Here is a 17,500-nt window from a genome sequence, read left to right as displayed (position 1 = left end):
TGAGTAGGAACACAGATGCCTCAGGATATTGCATACTATGTTATAGAGCAAACTATATATTCCCAAGTATGATGGAAATAACAGTATAAATATGGAAAAAAAGAAAAAGAAAAAAAAAAGTAGACATGTTTGCAGATAATTGTCTTGAACACCTTTTGTCATAATCAGGATTATTCTCAGTCGCTTGCGTTATATTGTCATGTTCTTCACTGCCAGTGTCATTACTGGGATATAGGTTTTAGTTTTACTATGCACTTTTGAAATTTATTATCTTTATATCACAAATATTCATCTTCCATGTTTATAACATTGTTGAATTTTTGTAATATTTGTAATAATTCTATATTTTAATAGTGAATTCAGAGGAAATTGAATTTTAAAGGCCTAAACAAGTAAGAAAGGCTGCTAAAATGGAAGAACTCTATGTAGACTAACCAACAAAGGCAAATGTAAAGCACAGAAAGACGCTAGTACATCACAAAAAAGGAAAGAAAAAAGAAAAAAAAAACACAATTCATCATCCAGAGTCCCAATGCAACTCCCAAACTTAGTCCAGCTCTCCCTTGCCTAGCTGTGAACAACTTTCCAGTGTTCCAGTGTGGTAACCTAGTATAAACTCTCTTGTACATGTGTGTTGTGAAGTGTTGGCCAGTCACACTATCACTCTTAACCCTTTGCCGAAGGGGTGGCATGTACGCACATGCCATGGCATGGCGGGACCATCTGCCAGGGGCACGTACGCACATGCCATAGAGTATGTATGGACATGCCATGAGTTTTTGTTTTTGTTGTTGTTGTTACAATCATGGCAAAAGATTATTTTTCTGCCAGTGAAAGTGTGATTAAGTCGGTTTTAACACTCATTTTTACCATGAAAAAAAAAATGCAACAACCGACGATTTCAACTCCATGATGCCGCACACACCTTATTTTATTCGGACTATAGACTGAATAATGATCAATTATGGAGTGTATATAACAACAAAAATACCCTTCAGTCTCGATTTATCAGGAAATTTGGCAAGTAGAGATTTTAAAAAATAATAAAAACTGAAAAAACAACATATCTTCGTAGTATTACGAAGAAACGGCATGGGATGCTGGTATTTGGCATGAGTGGTCACGCATGCTAGGGCAACGATATAAGCCCCCGGCAGTGAGGCCCAGGCCACTATGAATACTACCCGTCGGAAAAGGGTTAAAAAGCCATTGTATATTTGAAATGTTTCCCTGTTTCATTCTTTAAGCACAATGCACCAGCATACTTATTTGTTAAACATTTTACATATATACCATGCATTGTACATTATACAAATTCGTTACCAAATTAAAATTACTAATCCATACATATGCCAACCACGTATATGGCAATGCTACATGTATTTCTGAATTCTTTCACAATTTTCCTGAGAGAAGAACATGTAACAAGTGTTGCAATCTCAGTGACATAACTAGATTCCTTTAAGTACAACCAACATTTAACTGCCCATAGCCCTTGTAAAAGCTGAAGCAGTCGGATAAGAAATATGGTAATTATGGATGGACCCCCCTAACTAGGGAGACACGGCAAATCCCCAGTTCCCCATGGGATCCCCCAAGATGGTTGACGAGTATTTGGCAAGAGTGTCTCTGTTTGCTCCCATCACCCCCCCCCCCCCTCCTAAAATCCTAATCCCCCACATGTCTTCCAAAACTGTAGAGGATAAGAGAAAAAAAGGAAATACAAAATTCCAGTTCCTCTCAAAATACCTTTTTAACAGTTATGTAATTCCTTATGATAACTTTTTAAACATCTGTGTTTTCACAACTAGTATTTTATTAACAGCTGCATATTCCACCTTGCTTTGACAATTACCAGAGAGAAATGTGTGTGTGTGTGTGTATGTATGTATGTATGTATTTATCTATCTATTTATCTATCCATCTATTGTGGCCATACAGATGAAATAGGTATTAGTCTCCATCATGTTATGTATGAATAACAGGGCCAGAGAACTGTGTAATTATGTAGATTCTACCTACAGTTACTTGGATTTCAGACAGCTAATTATTTGAAGAAACAAACACATTTTCAGTGATTTGTATACAAGAGAAAGTTTGTTTCTTTGTTTTGCAGCAGAGTTGTATCTACCATCCATTTAGGGTCTATTCCAGAAGAGGGCCTCCAACTGGCTAGGGTGTCAAGTTGGGTATGCAGTTGTAATGTATTGTACAAGTAGGGCTCCAGTTGGGGTTTAAAGTGAAACGTATGTTTAGAATATATGACATAAAATCCAAAGAGGTCTGCCCAGGGGATTAGGTTTGATATATAGTCAGAATTTACTCTATAAGTACCATGAGGGTTAGGTGGAGTTTATGGTAGTATATATTACCCAAAATTTTACTGAAAGGAGGAGTAAGTTATAGACTTTTTCAAAAGTGGGTGTTTGGGTCCATGGATTTTCATTGATGGTGAGTACATCTGTAAGGTTTCATTTTCCAGTTTTAAACGTTTCTGTTTTTCTTACAATTGGCCTATCAACTCATGGTGTATATTAATTTGGCAAAGTGATGGATGACAGGAAAGTGTTCAAATATCATGCGTGCAAATATATATGTACCACTACACACTAAAATGTCATCAAATACAGCAACACATCAGGCAGTGGCAAACGGGGTAACATATGGATTTTTTTTTTTTTTTTTTTTTTTTTTTTTTTTTTTTTTTTTTTTTTTTTTTTTTTTTTTTTTTTTTCAAACAAGTTTTTGAGGATAATTAATTTGTCACTGGATTACAGAAGCACTTGCTCTGAGGACTCTGAACAGAAAAGGACCAGCAAACTTTCAAAACATTGAATAACATGTTGGAGAAGGAAAGCTTATGGTGTGTGTGCGTGCGTGTGTGTGTATTATGGATTTTTGTATTTGTATATATATGTGTATATGTATATATTGTGTGTATATATGTATATATTAGATATAGATATATGTAATTTATATATTTATATATTAGATACATATATGATATAATATAATATATATGTGTGTGTGTGTGTGTAAATATATATGTATATGTATATATTAGATAAATATATATATATATATATATTATATAATAATATATTAAATTAATATATATATATATATAATAAAATTAATATATATATATATATAATTAAATTAATATATATATATAATATATTAAATTAATATATATATATATATTATATATATTATTATAATATCTAATATAATATTATATATTAATATATATATAATTATATATATATATATATATTATATATTATATATATATATATATATATATATATACATATATTTAATATATATATTATATTATATATATATCATTATATATATATATACATATATTATATAATTCTATATATAATACTTATATTATATATATATATATTATATATATTATATATATATATATATATACATAAATATATACTATATATATATATACATATATATCATATCTATATACTATATATACATATACATATACTATACTAATATATATATATAATATATATATATATATATATTATATATATATAATATATTTATATAATATATATATATATATTATATATAATATAATATAATAAATATATATATATATATTATTATATTTATATTATATATATATTATATTATATATTATATATATTATATATATTATATTATATTATATATATATTATATTATATATTATATATATTATATTATATATATATTATTATATTATATACATATACATATATGTGTGCATGTATGTAGATATCTATATATATATATCTATGCATGTCTATACATTTTCATATCCCCCAGCCCTCAGCTTGCTCGCACCACCTGAAGTTTTTTAAGACCTGATGGTCGTGTCATATGGATTGTAGGGGTTAATGTTGATTTACTGTCCAGATTCATAAATGACTACTTGCTGATGAAAACCCCACCCAAAGATGTGTTGACACGTGTTGATGCTAGATAAGAAGATGGATATGATAAGAAATAAGAGCAGTGAACATGCGATCTGCAGTAGGCACTTAAAACATATTGTATTAAACATGGAGTGCATGAAGATCTTTGCCCATGCACCTCAGCCACGCCTAATTCCTTAACAAGTAACTTGAATGAAAGTGAAGGTGAGATAGCTGATGTAAAAGGTGGTGATTCTTTTCAGTCTACAGAACCTGACCCCTCATTCCCATTGCTTCTACCACACACCAGTGACCCTCCGAACTTGTATAATGTCAATAATAGTTTCACACATCTGACATTTGTATTAACTTTTCTTTGATTAGTAGGTATTACTCTTTTTTTTTGTATGTTTTTAAGAAGATACACAAAGACTATATGGGTGAGCTGACTGCTAGATATCACGATCACAGTCCACATTAAACCCTTTTATAAGGTAGTGTTTATTTTTGAGCAGAGGATGACTGTGGGCAGGTTCTTGGGATATTCTGATATAACTTGAGGTAGAGCATGTCATTATGTGTCACTAATGTCAGTTGATATTGGTTCATTTATAGTACTATCTTGGTTAGATGCCTTTACATCAAAGAAGCATAAAAGTAATATCTGTCTTGTTTATTCTGTGCTTAACCTTTGACCATTATTGTTGAACCTTTTCCATTTTGTTCAAAACATTTTATGCTGGTTGGAGAGGTTTCCCTCAAACATCTTAGCAGACACTAGATTTCTGTTTCTTTTTATTCCTTATCTATTTATTTAGGAGATTTTTGGATATTTAACCCGTTACTAGATCACATACTAGATTATAACCTGGCAAACACTTGTGTATGTTGAATGTTTCCAAACTTTATTTTTAAAAAGAACAATATCAAAGAAAAAGAAAAGGGAGTGAGGATGAAAAAATAAACTGCTAATATGGTTGACATGTACAACTAGTTACAGCAAGATGCAAAATCACATATAACAGCAAAGAGCCTACAATACAAATAAGTATGGCTATGTGGCAGAACACCTGCTGGAAAAATTGCATCGCATGAACGCAGTCAACCCAAGCTTGCAGACAGCTCAGCATCCTTTTATTAAACATCATTACTGTACTACTTTCAAAAGGATAATGTAAAGAATTTATCTGTCAGTGTGGTGTACATTCAAAACATTTTATGCTGGTTGGAGATGTTTCCCTCAAACATCTTAGCAGACACTAGATTTCTTTTTCTTTTTATTTCTTATATATATATATATATATATATATATATATATATATATATATATATATATATATATATATCCTTAATATAATTGGGTTGATTTGAGGCTTCTTGGAAAAATATGATGCCAGTGAACATTTTTCCTCATCTTGTTGCTAATTCTAATGTAGTAATAACAAATCCTGAAAAAAAAAAAAAAAAAAAAAAAAAAAAAAAAAAAAAAATCAGATTTATTATGAAGGGTAAAATATCTCTCTGCAGCAGTTGCAGCATGGCATGATGGTGCATTAGCAGTGGCTTTGTCATCATTCTTAGCATGCCATGATCTTGCTGTTATTACTGCTGCTATGAACACATTTCATTCTGTGTTTGCCGGATCACTTCCAGAGGTAACAGTTAGGAAGGGAAGAGGTTGTCTCTGTTGCTGTTTTCATTGTAAAAGTTAGCCAGGAATGGTTAGATTTTCTCTCCTAATTTCTATGTACTAATTATCAGTACATGGCCTTGGATGTAATGTATTTGTGTGATTGTAATCAATAATATTTTTCCAAACTTTTCTGAAGTTTGTGCATTTTTTCAGCATTGCCAGTTGCAGATGATGATACTGCAAGCATTACCAGTGATAAGACGGACTCCACAGCTCAGATTACTGATGGTATGTATCTTTTTCTGGTGGAAAATTATCAGCAATGAGGCCTTATTAATTAAAGAAATTTTACTCTTTAGAAATATTTGTGTTAGGTAACAAATTTGTCTTGTATACAATTGTATACTTTGTCATAAATGTCCTTAAATAGTTTGGAATAATAATTTTTCCTTTGGTTACTCAATATTAATTTTGCAAAATTAGATTCAGGATGCATCATCTTTTATTGTTGTCAGGAGAGGAAGGTCTGTCGGAGATGGAGACCTATGAGCAGAAAGTGCGTGAAGCAATGGACTTAGCCTTGGAGAAGTCTGTTCAGACTCGCACCAATGCCCTAACAGCTTTAACAACCGCTTTCCAGAAAAGGTTTGTTATTGTTCTTTTAGTAAATTTATGTGATACCCCATTCTGCATATGAATATTCTGCGTGTCAGTGGTGTCAGTCTCATGTTAGTCCTTTTTCTCTCTCTCTCCCAACTTGATTACATCCAGGGTGATGACACAATTTCTGCTTGACAACTACCAGACAATTACTGACTTAGTGGAGCGTTCATTGAGGAAGGGTCGAGGTCCCGAGCAAGTGGCTGCAGCACGTCTGGCCACGATGCTGGTTGTAAGCCTCTCACCCGTCGCTGAAGCTGAGAAGGTGTGTTTTTTTTTTCTTTCTTTCTTTTTTCTTTTTCTTTTTCTTTCCATGATACTGAGGTGTGGTTTGTGTGGAAGCAAAAGATATATGTATATATTTTAATGGATTTTACCAACATAGAATTCATTGGTTTTATTTGATATTTCTGTTTGTATTGATATATATGTATGGACACAGATAAATCTATATTATTCCCTTTGCTCTCCGTAGGTTTTCAAGACCCTAAACCCCATTCTGACAGTGTTGGTGACAGATCCCTCTGCAGCAGTGGCAGCACGTCAAGATGGTGCATTAGCAATGGCTTTGTCATCATTCTTAGCATGCCATGATCTTGCTGATGTTACTGCTGCCATGAACACACTTCATTCTCTGTTTGCCGGATCACTTCCAAAGGTAACAGTTCATTCATGCTTATTTTATATAAGAAATATGTTAATCAGAAGAAGTGGTTATATCAGTGGTTTTCAAACCCAATATGAGGGTCACATAGGTTGCATCCAGAAAGGTTGAAATAACACAGGTTTGTATGACTTAATAATGGACATTTGTTATTCCTTTTAATGGATGGTAAAGTATATGATTTGGCTAGTGTCCTTTAAGCAGAAAAGCTATTATTGATTCCAGCTTATTCAGATAATGATAACGTTTGTTTGTTATCCTTTGTAAGATATTTGCATTTGACTGGAAAAAAATTTAAGTAAAAAAAAAATTAGCTGTTAATTTTTTCTTTCTTCTCACCAGGGTAATGGAGAGTTACCCAACCATCCTCCAGCAGTGTCTGCTATGCATACAGCAGCCCTAAATGGTTTCTGTTTGTTGTTGTGTCTCTTGTCACCCACAACAATTTATACAATGGCTAACAAGTATGTTGTTCTCATTTATTGCTTAAAAGTGATGAAAGAATTTGACAGTTGAAAATATTGCCATCATGGACTTGAAGTTCTATTAAGCAGTGTCAGTAAATGCTGGGTGTTAGCGTGTCAGTGATATTGATAGGCCTCACTGTTTATCTCCCTTGTGTTGTCTAGTAGTGGTTCCTTAACAGTTTCTAGCATTGACAGATAAATTTTGTACATCATCCTTTTGAAAGTAGTACAGTAATGATGTTTAATAAAAGGATGCTGAGCTGTCTGCAGGCTTGGGTTGACTGCTTTCATGTGATGCAATTTTTCCAGCAGGTGTTCCGCAAATACCTGTACTTATTTGTATTGTAGGCACTTTGCTGTTATATGTCATTTTGCATCTTGCTGTACTAGTTGTATATGTCAACCATTTTAGCAGTTGATTTTTTCATCCTCCCTCCTTCTTCTTTTCTTTTTCTTTATCTTTCTTTCTAATGTTTGAAATACTCATATATCTCAGGCAGTATGTTATTTAGTCCCATTTATACCTTTTCTACAATATCACTAAAACTAATATGCATCTCTTTGTTTCATTGGCTTCTGGTGCTTACTGTCAGGCATTTGATCTTAGTATATAAACTGACACGGAGTAGTTTAATCTTAATAGAAAGTGGCAAAGAAAGATTAAAACCTTTTCCTTGTCATTATCATGTAAATTTCTTATCTCTCTCTCCAGATTAGTGAAGGAGATGTTTGATCTTCTGGGAAGTAGTGATTTGGATCTACGTATTCAGGCAGGTGAAGCTGTAGCTTTGATATACGAGACTGCTCGAATACATGATGAGGATTACTCCTGGAATCGAGAAGCAGATCTTTGCTCTGTTCTGAAAGGTAATTTTACCCATTATATTTATTTCAGGTTTCAGCGAAGATTTAGCTTAATTCTTGATAATAGTTTCATGGTCCATGCATCAGCATAATAAATTGTACTTTTAAAAATTGATTCTCCTAAATACTAAATGCAAATAAAAAACTCTTTAAGATGATTATCTCTTTATGTTCACTTCTGTTGCAATTATACTTGCAATTATATACAAAGTTTAACATAGACTAATTTTAATGTAGTTTGTGAAGTGATAGAAAAGAAATATATTTTAGGATTGGATTCCATTCAATCCAAGACAACACACATGACATTTTAGGAGAATAAAGGTCAGCATCAAAATACAGCAAAGATGGTAGTGGTGGGGGTGGGGTGGGGGGGTTATTGATAAACGAGGATGATAGCAAGAATAAGCTGGGGGGAAATGATAGGTTTGAGTATAACCTGAACACATGCCAGACCCTTGGAAAAGATAGCAAATGAAAATTTAAGTCTTCCTCTCTTTCTCTTAGAATTAGCTACAGATTCCCACCGGTTCCGAGCAAAAAAGGACAGGAAACAGCAGAGAGCATCTTTCAGGGATGTTGTAAGGACAGTGGAAGAAGGGGAACAGCTGTATGAAACAGTGTTTGTGGGGCCACAAAATCAACGTCAAGAATTGATCCTTGATACTTGGTCACTGAAGTGGCAGTACTCCTCATTGTGTCACATCATAGGGCAAGGGATAAGCGTTCACATTTCCTACAATATTGGGGTAAGTGAAGTCGATGTAAGAAATTGATTATTATTGTATGTTTGTATCAGTTATTGTTATCTTGTTACTTGGAGTCCCCTTAGTATCAGCAGGTATCTCAAAATATAAATGCAGATATTTGTTCCTTTGAATATATAATGTTTATAAAAAAATGTTGACCTCATGGTAAGAATTCTTGCACAAATTTATGTAAAGCATAAATATTTTCTGTCGGTGACTTTCATATGGATATACTTAAAGCAATATAGCCTCACTCTGTCTCACAACAGGAAAAGATATGCACACAAAAGAAATAAATGAACATATAAATTCAAATTAGTGAATATTTTTTTATTTGTTTTGTTTAAGTTCAGTGTCTTGACTGCAAAATGACAAATTGGTTGCTTGATTTTATTTTGTAATATGTTCCCCACCCCACAGATACGTGACATATTTGCATTGGGACCACCACCAATCCAAATGGACCATGGAATGGCACTGCTAGCACGGAAAACCCAAAAAAGACCAAACCGGGAATCTCCAGCCAGCAAAGCTCGACAGATGGCACGCAACAAGAACCGTGACAATAGACAGGCAGCCAAAGTCTATGAAGATTAAAACTTTCTCTGTTATATTTTTGTATCAGTTTACACCAACAACTATCCATTTATTTTCAGAATGCATCTTTGTTTTCTTTTCTTTTCTTTCTTCTGCTTTTGAAGGGAGCAGTGGATTAATGTTTATACAGATGGTTTTCTTTAAGGATCACTTATTTAGTAGTTTTCTGAAGTCTGATGACCTAATGCTTGGGGACGGAGACTAATTTGTTTTTTTTTGCAAATTTATGTGTGAGGAAATGGATGGAGGAATATTTGATCTCTCTACAGACGTACATAAGTGTATGTGCGTGTTTTATATGCATCTGTAGTCAATACATATTATCATACACAGATATATCTGTACTTAGGTTTTTATTATTCCTTTCTGTTTTTTCACAGACATTTGTAGGTCAGCCTGTGAATAAGAAAAGCCTTGAAACAGGACTGAAATGGAATTACATTTTCTGAAGATGTAGTTTAGTTGGTTTGTAGCAAATAATACACACATGATTTTCTTTACACTCCATTTTGTTTCATTCATGCTTATTTTATATAAGAAATATGTTGATCAGAAGAAATGTTTTTCATTTCAGTCTATGGAATAGGCTAATATATACTTTAAATTCATTTATGACCATTATTTCTGTTGAAATATTCTATTGTTTTGCTGAATTGACAAATTACATAAAATTTGGAGGGATGTTTTTGTGTGTTTGATGCTGGTTAGACTTAAAGATGATCCTATCCCTGTTCAGTTGTTCTTCATTCTATTCTTGATTTGGAGGCATCTCCTGTAGTCATGGGGAAGCTTCTAAAATTTCTTGGTTTTCCCTTTCCCAGTGATTATTCAAAGGATGTTTATAGAAATATCTTGCAACTATGCCTTGCTGCTATTAATACAATATTTGCCCCTTGTGATGTAGTAAATAAATTACAAGAGCATTTATGATTATCTTTTTCCTAAGCTTTAGCCATCATTTAACCGTTAAATGGTGGGTGACATAACATCCTTGTCAGGAAGGGCAGGTGGCTTATGTTCAAATCTGAGACAGGTGAAATTTTGCCGGTCTAAGAGGGGTACCCTGCTACTTGTCTTCTGTGTAAGGGTTAGGTAAAAGATAAGAAACTGGATATGGCTGAGTGTTGTAGTTTTTACCACACAACCTAGACCCCAAAAAAGTACAAAGTTGATTTCACCTTGAATTTTATTCTCTGAAATTACCTTTTAGTATCTTCTATGTAGTGGAATTCTAGTTTAGAACATGAATAGGATTGCAACTGAGGTCAGTTTGGGTAGATAATGCACAAGCTTGGGACTCGGATGAAACTGCTGAGTAATCAGGACAGCTGCAGAAGAAACTTAGTGTACTTAGTGTTTGAGACAGTGTCGAAGGATAGGGTGTGTTCACAGAAAGGCCTGTAGGAAGAATCACAAAAAAAGTTGCTCCCTCTCTAAAAGGCTATAAAAGGATGAGGGCAGAAAGAGGACAGAGTGGTTTGGAATGAGGTAGTACTGCAAGGATGAATAAGTAATAAGGAAGGAGCAGGCAGAAAATAAAGACTGTAGGAGATGGAGTAATGATTTGGAACGAATCAAGTTGACAGCAAGCATTGAGGAGAGGGTAGCAGTAGCAGTGATCAAAGGAGAGTCAGTTCAGGAAACCAGAGAAGTTAATTCCAGATAGGCAGGTTGATAAAGGGGCAAGCCTTAATACCCTTAATAAAGGTATAATCTAAATTATTGGCCATGGTCTGAAATATGTGGGGAAGAGAAATAGTCTACCCGTTAGGGTCCCCAAGAAGAGTAAGGTCTAGACGGCTAACCAAGTTAAAGCCAAGGCCATTCAGCACTGACACAAAAGCTAGACTTTCATCCTTTCAGCATGTCTCTTACACCTTTGGAAGTGGACAGAAGGGTTTGGGGGAAAAAATAAAGAAAAGGAAAGGGGAAGAACATCATACCATGCAAAATCAGTCAAGTTGAAGGCCGAGGCCCATGGAAGGGATGATCCCCAACTCCCTCACGTTAACAACAGGGGGCTGATACTATGTGCTATAAGTTTGGTAATTCTTCACACAATGTGATATAGTTAAGAGCAGACCTGAGCTAGTTCATATCCCATTTGTTTCTGATATAAAAACTATTATTTTTCCCCCCCTGAAAGAAACTGATTTTTGCACTTTTGTATTCTAAGTCCTCAAATAATTGGAAAGAATTAGGTTTTATGTATAATTATTTTGTACCATTTTCCCAGGTTTCTCCTGGTTTCTTACATCTACCTTGTTCTCTCTGCAGAATTACATTACTATATTCACTACGACACATCATCAATGTTTTTATTTGAAGTAAAAATCTATAAAAGATGTAAGCAAATTTAATGAAAACCTTTCTAAGATTATTTCATACGATTGAAAAATAAAGCACTGTATTTTTTAAGAATTAATAGCATCACAGAAAGTATAAGAAAAACTCAACAACAAGTTTTATCTTTATACAGGTGAAATTGCATTTATTTTATAGTTGTATCAAGAAAATATTTCCTCTTTTTTTTTTACAGAATATTTAATTTTGTTCACATGGAAAAGATAAATATAATTACCTACATTTTATTAACAAACAGTTTAAAAAGAACATCACTCTAATCTGGCTTTCAAATAATTTAAGCATACCTTTTTTTTGCCACCAGAAGGCATAAGAATTTACAAAGACCTGTTCTATGCCATCTCTAGTGTCAGTATACAAAACTGAAACTATTTTTAACCAAGCAAATGGATACATTTCAAAGCTGCTGCTGTTTTTCCCTTCAACCTAAAGTACATTGATTATATGGCTGATAAGCAACGAATCTATACTTTCTACTTTAGTCTGTAACTAGTAAATAAAAAAGCCTAAAACTCTGTAAAAAAATTTCTCAGAATATATATATACATACATCACTTCTAGGTTATATATTTGTGTTAGCCTATTTACAGAATATTGGTGGGAAACTCCTCCAGTAAATATATTTAGAACTCTGGCTTGGGATCTGACTGCATCTGTTGCATCATCTGAAAAAAGACAAATATTTAATCATAATTATATATATACTTAAAAAAAAGAGAGAAATGTTTAATCATATACATCTAAACAGCATATGTATACAAAGCTACCGTTATTTTTCTTAATAAAAAGGGAAAAAATTATATGGCCCAGTGTTTTCATTACATCATCCAAATGATCACATGTATGCACAACTTCTGACATCATTAAAAAATCTGATAAAATAAGTTCTAAGCATTAATCAATATAACTGCTTATTTTTTCCTATTTAAATTTCAATACAAATTAACATGGATTAAAAATAAACAGAAAAATAAGTAAAAATGCTGATAAAAAACAAATCCTCTAAAAATTCACCAACTTACCGAAGTTATTTTACTTAAGCTATTTGGGGTGAGCTGCGACAGCTGCTGTAGCATGGACTTAAGGCGAGGTTCCTTCTGTGGGGTTTCACCTTCTCCTGGCTTGGCTGTTAGATATGGGTGTTCTAACAACTCTGAGATGCTAGGACGTTTTCGCTGATCAAATTGCAAGCAAAGCTGCAACACCTCTAACAAGAGTTTATTCTCAATTTCAGGGAAGTTTATTTTAGTATTAGGATCAGAGATTGCTGACAGCTTTTGTAGGGGGTTGCTTATATGCTGGAATGGTGTACGGCCATATACCAAATTATACAAAATACAACCTAATGACCAAACATCCGACTTCACACCAATCTGAAAAGAAAAAATAATATTAAGTCAGTGAATGAGTATGAGAGAGAGAGAGAGAGAGAGAGAGAGAGAGAGAGAGAGAGAGAGAGAGAGAGAGAGAGAGAGAGAGAGAGAGAGAGAGAGAGAGAGAGAGAGAGAATGGGGGGGGGGGGAGAAGGGTGGAAAGAGGGAGGGGGATTGACAGAGGAAGTGAAAGATATTCTTCATAAATTGCATGTCACAGAACCTGATATAAAATAAAGGAAAAATATTTGTTTTTCTACAAATCTTTTATCACTCCTACTCTATACAGCAATGCATGACCCAATATGCAAACTAATCCTTCACAGCTTCATATAACAGAAAAGATGGAATATCTAAGCCACAAAACATGACATGATAAAAAGTAAACTACACAGAACCATGAATTACTGAAAATCAGGTGAATGAGACAAAGATGTTAGGTGCTGCATGAGCCCAGCAGGATAAAGACATCCCTGTTTGTCCACCACAAAATTTCCAAATCATATTAATACTCTTACAATATCAGGAAAAAAAAAAGAAAATAATATTAAAAGAGAATCAAATACCTTAATAGTTGGACGGTCTCCAGAACGACCATTGATGATTGGACCTGAATGCACATCCAACAAGGATTCTGGGCTCATATAATTAAAGGTTCCAGCCTGATAAAACAAGTAGAGTCAACATTAGTCCATGTGTAATTTCCATATATGTAAACAAGTATATTCATGTTTTTATATATAAATATATCTAAAATGTGTATGCCTGTGTGCATATGTTATGTATGTATGTAAAGATATGCAGAGGAATATAAACGGGTAGACAGGTATATTCCTGAAATTTCACAAAATTACTCTTATAATACTACTAAAATGTCAATGTTAAGACAGAAGTTCTCAAGTTGTATGATGTGACAACAAGTGTGTAGAAACTGCCCCACAAGTGTCATATTTCTTAGATATAAAGTTGTCTTTGAAATTATTGCTTTACTGTGAAACTGTAGGAAGTTCAGATAAGTCAAACAAATGCTATTTGCAAATTTTTATAGCTTTTAACCCCACGTTCATTTGGCATACCTGGTTTGTACTCAAGTAATGATGCCTTACCTGACTATCCTTGATCACACTAGTCATATCTTGTTGAATGGAGGATGCAATACCAAAGTCAATCAGCTTAACAGTCTCATTTACAAGCAGAAAGTTGGCAGGCTTAAGGTCTGAGTGAATGATACCTGGAAACAAAAATATTGTGGACATCAACACAAGTTGATACATCCAAAGGAATGCACTAGAGTAGCAATTCACATCCAGCATTTACCAGCATCTGGCATATGATAAAAATAGGTTAGCTCACATTTATATTTATCTATTTAGTAATTACTTACACTCCAATGAACACAAAGTTGGTGGCAACAGCATGTCAAATATATCTTAAAGGTCCACTGTGGGAGCCACAGGTGATTGTAATCAAACGTCACATTCTTTCAATATAGGCTAACCGCTGCTCATGGAATATTACCAACCCTTAAACTTAAACAGGTCAAAATCATATATCTACCAGGGCAGTGGAGTTGGTACTCAAAACAGCCTACTCTGACTCCTTGATTTCTTGTGTATCCAACTCCAACCCCTTGGTATTATAATAATAATAATAATAATAATAATAATAATAATAATAATAATAAAAAAAAAAACTACAAGCTACCTTTTAATCTCATGTCTTTAGAGGTTTGAGTCACAAGGTTATAGCTATGCTATTGTGTCCTTTTTATTGTATATTCTTGAGGGGAAAGGGGGGATTCATTATGCTTTAAAAAATTACATATAGGAAATTATAAGATTTTTTAAATCTCTCAGTTGGAAATTGTCTGCAATATGTTTAAAAAATTGAATTTTTGCAATTTATGTTGAGGTAGGAGTCGGAACATTTTTACGGAATTGACTCCAGCAACACCAAATTCCTTCCGACTCTGACCCAACAGCCCTGACATCTACTACATTTATGCAGAAGAAATTTGAAATTTTGATTGATTAAGCCCTTGCCATGATCATCACATGAAAAAAATTTGGCTAAAGGCTGGGTGACATGAATATGTTACCATGAAAAAATCTGGCAGAGGGTTGCAGTGGAAGCAATATGCCATCATGAGAATTTCCAATGAAGGCGATGGTGAGAGGGTGATTAGACTCAATGGGCTCTTGCATTGTCCATCAGTTAACGAGTGTAGAATGTACCACCTGTGAGCCATGACTGGAAGAGCATCAGCTCCACAGAGGTCACTCTTTCCTCTATCATCAGCTGCCCCACCTCTTTTATTAATATACTATGTATAAAATGCAAATTATTATAATATATGCCAAGTGCACCAAAAAGAAACCTCTACACCCCCATTCCCCTAAAGGAATCCTATAAATACCTCCTATCGTTGGTCACACCTTAGCAAATCCGTCACTTTCTCTCCTCTCCCTACTCCTCTTGGTCTATCAGTCTGTCTGTCTCTGTCTATTTCTAACATTTTCCCACTTTTACATGATTGCTAAATAAGTATATTTTCTATCTCAGTATAAGCTTTACAAATAATAAAAAATCAAAATTGGCCTCTCTCAAACTTTGACAGCTGGTGGCTCACTAGACTCTGGATCTAACTTTTTTATTATTATTATTATTATTATTATTATTATTATTATTATTATCATTACATCAGGCTATTAAATGGTAGGTCAATTATTCTAGCCAGTAAATATAATATTACATAAAATACTGACAGGAACTAAACACTAACCTTCCTGGTGGATTGCCTGTACAGCCAACAGCATGCCTTGCCAGTAATGCTGGATTGTAAATGGTGAGATCGGTTTGGCATTTTTGCCTCGAGCGCTATTCAAGATGGATGCCAGGTCCCTGTTTCCCTTTTTCCATTACTAGTTTCAGGTAAATATCACTAAGTTCACTGAAAAAAGGAAAATGAAAAAATATTTCAATACATTCAATCAAATAATATTCTTCAAGGTCCCTAGAAAGGACACTATATGCAGTTATTCAACTTTTTGTGGTAAAACAATGAGAATAGTAAAGCCAATCTGCTCTCAAAACTTCAAGATACTTATGCATCTAGGCTTTTAAACCTGACAGGTAAGCAATGGAATTACTAGTTACTTCCCACTTAAGATTCTAAAAGAATGAAAGTTAGTGGAGCCCTTTAAAGTATCTATAATTTTGACTTGTGCTGGAATACTCTTTAAGGTTTCTTAAGGTTGTTAATATTTTTTAATGGATTTGTAGTATATTTATGTGATAGGCTTGATTGAGTTGATGGAGACCTCATTCCTATCATAATAGAAGTAAATAGTGTTAACTGTGAAATAGAAACTCAGCATTTGTGAACTTGGGCCATTCTTACTGTATTTGTTTCATGAAATACATAAAAAAAATAAAAAAAATAATGAAGATGTATTCACAGTCAGACACCCAAGCAATGTTAGACATTGAAATCAAAGAAAGTTTTCCACGTTTTTCTTGTGTTCCAGGTGACAGCCACTCTTGCCTGTTTTCCTTATCAACACCACACTTGGTCAATAAATAAGTTTTAGGTCTATATTACATACTTGACATGATACTCTTTAACAATGCTGTGCTAAACTACAGGCCACAAAAATACTGTATTGCACAAAACAAATAGATTATGGATTGACTGCAGCTGAATGCAAGCAATAAGGACTGGCCCAAGGTGTTAGTAACTCTCTAATAACTGCAAAATTCAGTTACCAGTCTAATGCATTCCCTAAGCATTGCAAATAAGAGAGAAATTACTGTTTGTTGTAAGACAAGGAGAGACATATTTTTTTGGGTAATCTGTAATCTAGAACACTTCATACTTACTAGTCATACAGCTGAATAACCTTATCAGACCACTGCAGTCTATGAAGTATGTCTATTTCATTCTTGTAAGAGTGAAGAGTGGCTTCATCTACACCCTCAAGTTCAACAACTTTAATTGCCTTCACTTTACGAGTGTCAAGATCCAGTACCTGTATAGAGATACTCAATTAAGTAATTCAACATTACAAAAATATATGAATATAATGGAAAAAGGAACTCATGTCTGGTACATTATACATAAGTAATCACTTATCAAATATTTACTATACCTACAGTCTATATACATCTTGAATCTCTTTTCTTTCTAAACACCTTGTAAAC

At 33.6% G+C, this 17,500-nt stretch overlaps 3 protein-coding genes across 3 annotated transcripts in view; 1 reads left to right on the top strand and 2 right to left on the bottom strand.

Annotated features, from left to right (window-relative positions):
• The window catches only part of LOC119583444 (interferon-related developmental regulator 1-like), an 11,853-nt gene extending 1,367 nt beyond the window's left edge, over positions 1-10,486 (top strand). The window contains exons 2-9 of the mRNA XM_037931930.1: positions 5,776-5,850; positions 6,078-6,207; positions 6,334-6,487; positions 6,698-6,880; positions 7,229-7,350; positions 8,066-8,220; positions 8,725-8,966; positions 9,387-10,486. Of these exons, the coding sequence (XP_037787858.1) occupies positions 5,776-5,850; positions 6,078-6,207; positions 6,334-6,487; positions 6,698-6,880; positions 7,229-7,350; positions 8,066-8,220; positions 8,725-8,966; positions 9,387-9,563 (1,238 nt within the window). The 3' untranslated portion in view covers positions 9,564-10,486. The remainder of the gene's footprint in view (positions 1-5,775; positions 5,851-6,077; positions 6,208-6,333; positions 6,488-6,697; positions 6,881-7,228; positions 7,351-8,065; positions 8,221-8,724; positions 8,967-9,386) is intronic.
• Positions 10,487-12,215: 1,729 nt separating this feature from the next.
• LOC119583446 (dual specificity protein kinase TTK-like) lies at positions 12,216-16,222 on the bottom strand. The gene is given in 6 exon segments (XM_037931931.1): positions 12,216-12,592; positions 12,950-13,300; positions 13,867-13,962; positions 14,407-14,531; positions 16,083-16,216; positions 16,218-16,222. Coding segments are annotated over 6 exon segments (750 nt in total). The 5' UTR covers positions 16,220-16,222; the 3' UTR covers positions 12,216-12,550.
• Positions 16,223-16,587: 365 nt separating this feature from the next.
• Positions 16,588-17,500, bottom strand: part of LOC119583876 (serine/threonine-protein kinase mph1-like) — a 2,150-nt gene continuing 1,237 nt past the window's right edge. Inside the window, exons 2-4 of the mRNA XM_037932599.1 lie at positions 17,200-17,328; positions 16,759-16,867; positions 16,588-16,655 (exon numbers count right to left, since the gene is read on the bottom strand). Coding sequence (XP_037788527.1) covers positions 16,588-16,655; positions 16,759-16,867; positions 17,200-17,328 — 306 coding nt within the window. The remainder of the gene's footprint in view (positions 16,656-16,758; positions 16,868-17,199; positions 17,329-17,500) is intronic.

Source organism: Penaeus monodon, chromosome 17 (genome assembly GCF_015228065.2).
Source record: "Penaeus monodon isolate SGIC_2016 chromosome 17, NSTDA_Pmon_1, whole genome shotgun sequence".
NCBI classification, from domain to species: Eukaryota; Metazoa; Arthropoda; class Malacostraca; order Decapoda; family Penaeidae; genus Penaeus; species Penaeus monodon.
The sequence above is the reverse complement of the archived record's forward strand: the minus strand, read 5'-3'. Positions and strand labels throughout refer to the sequence as shown.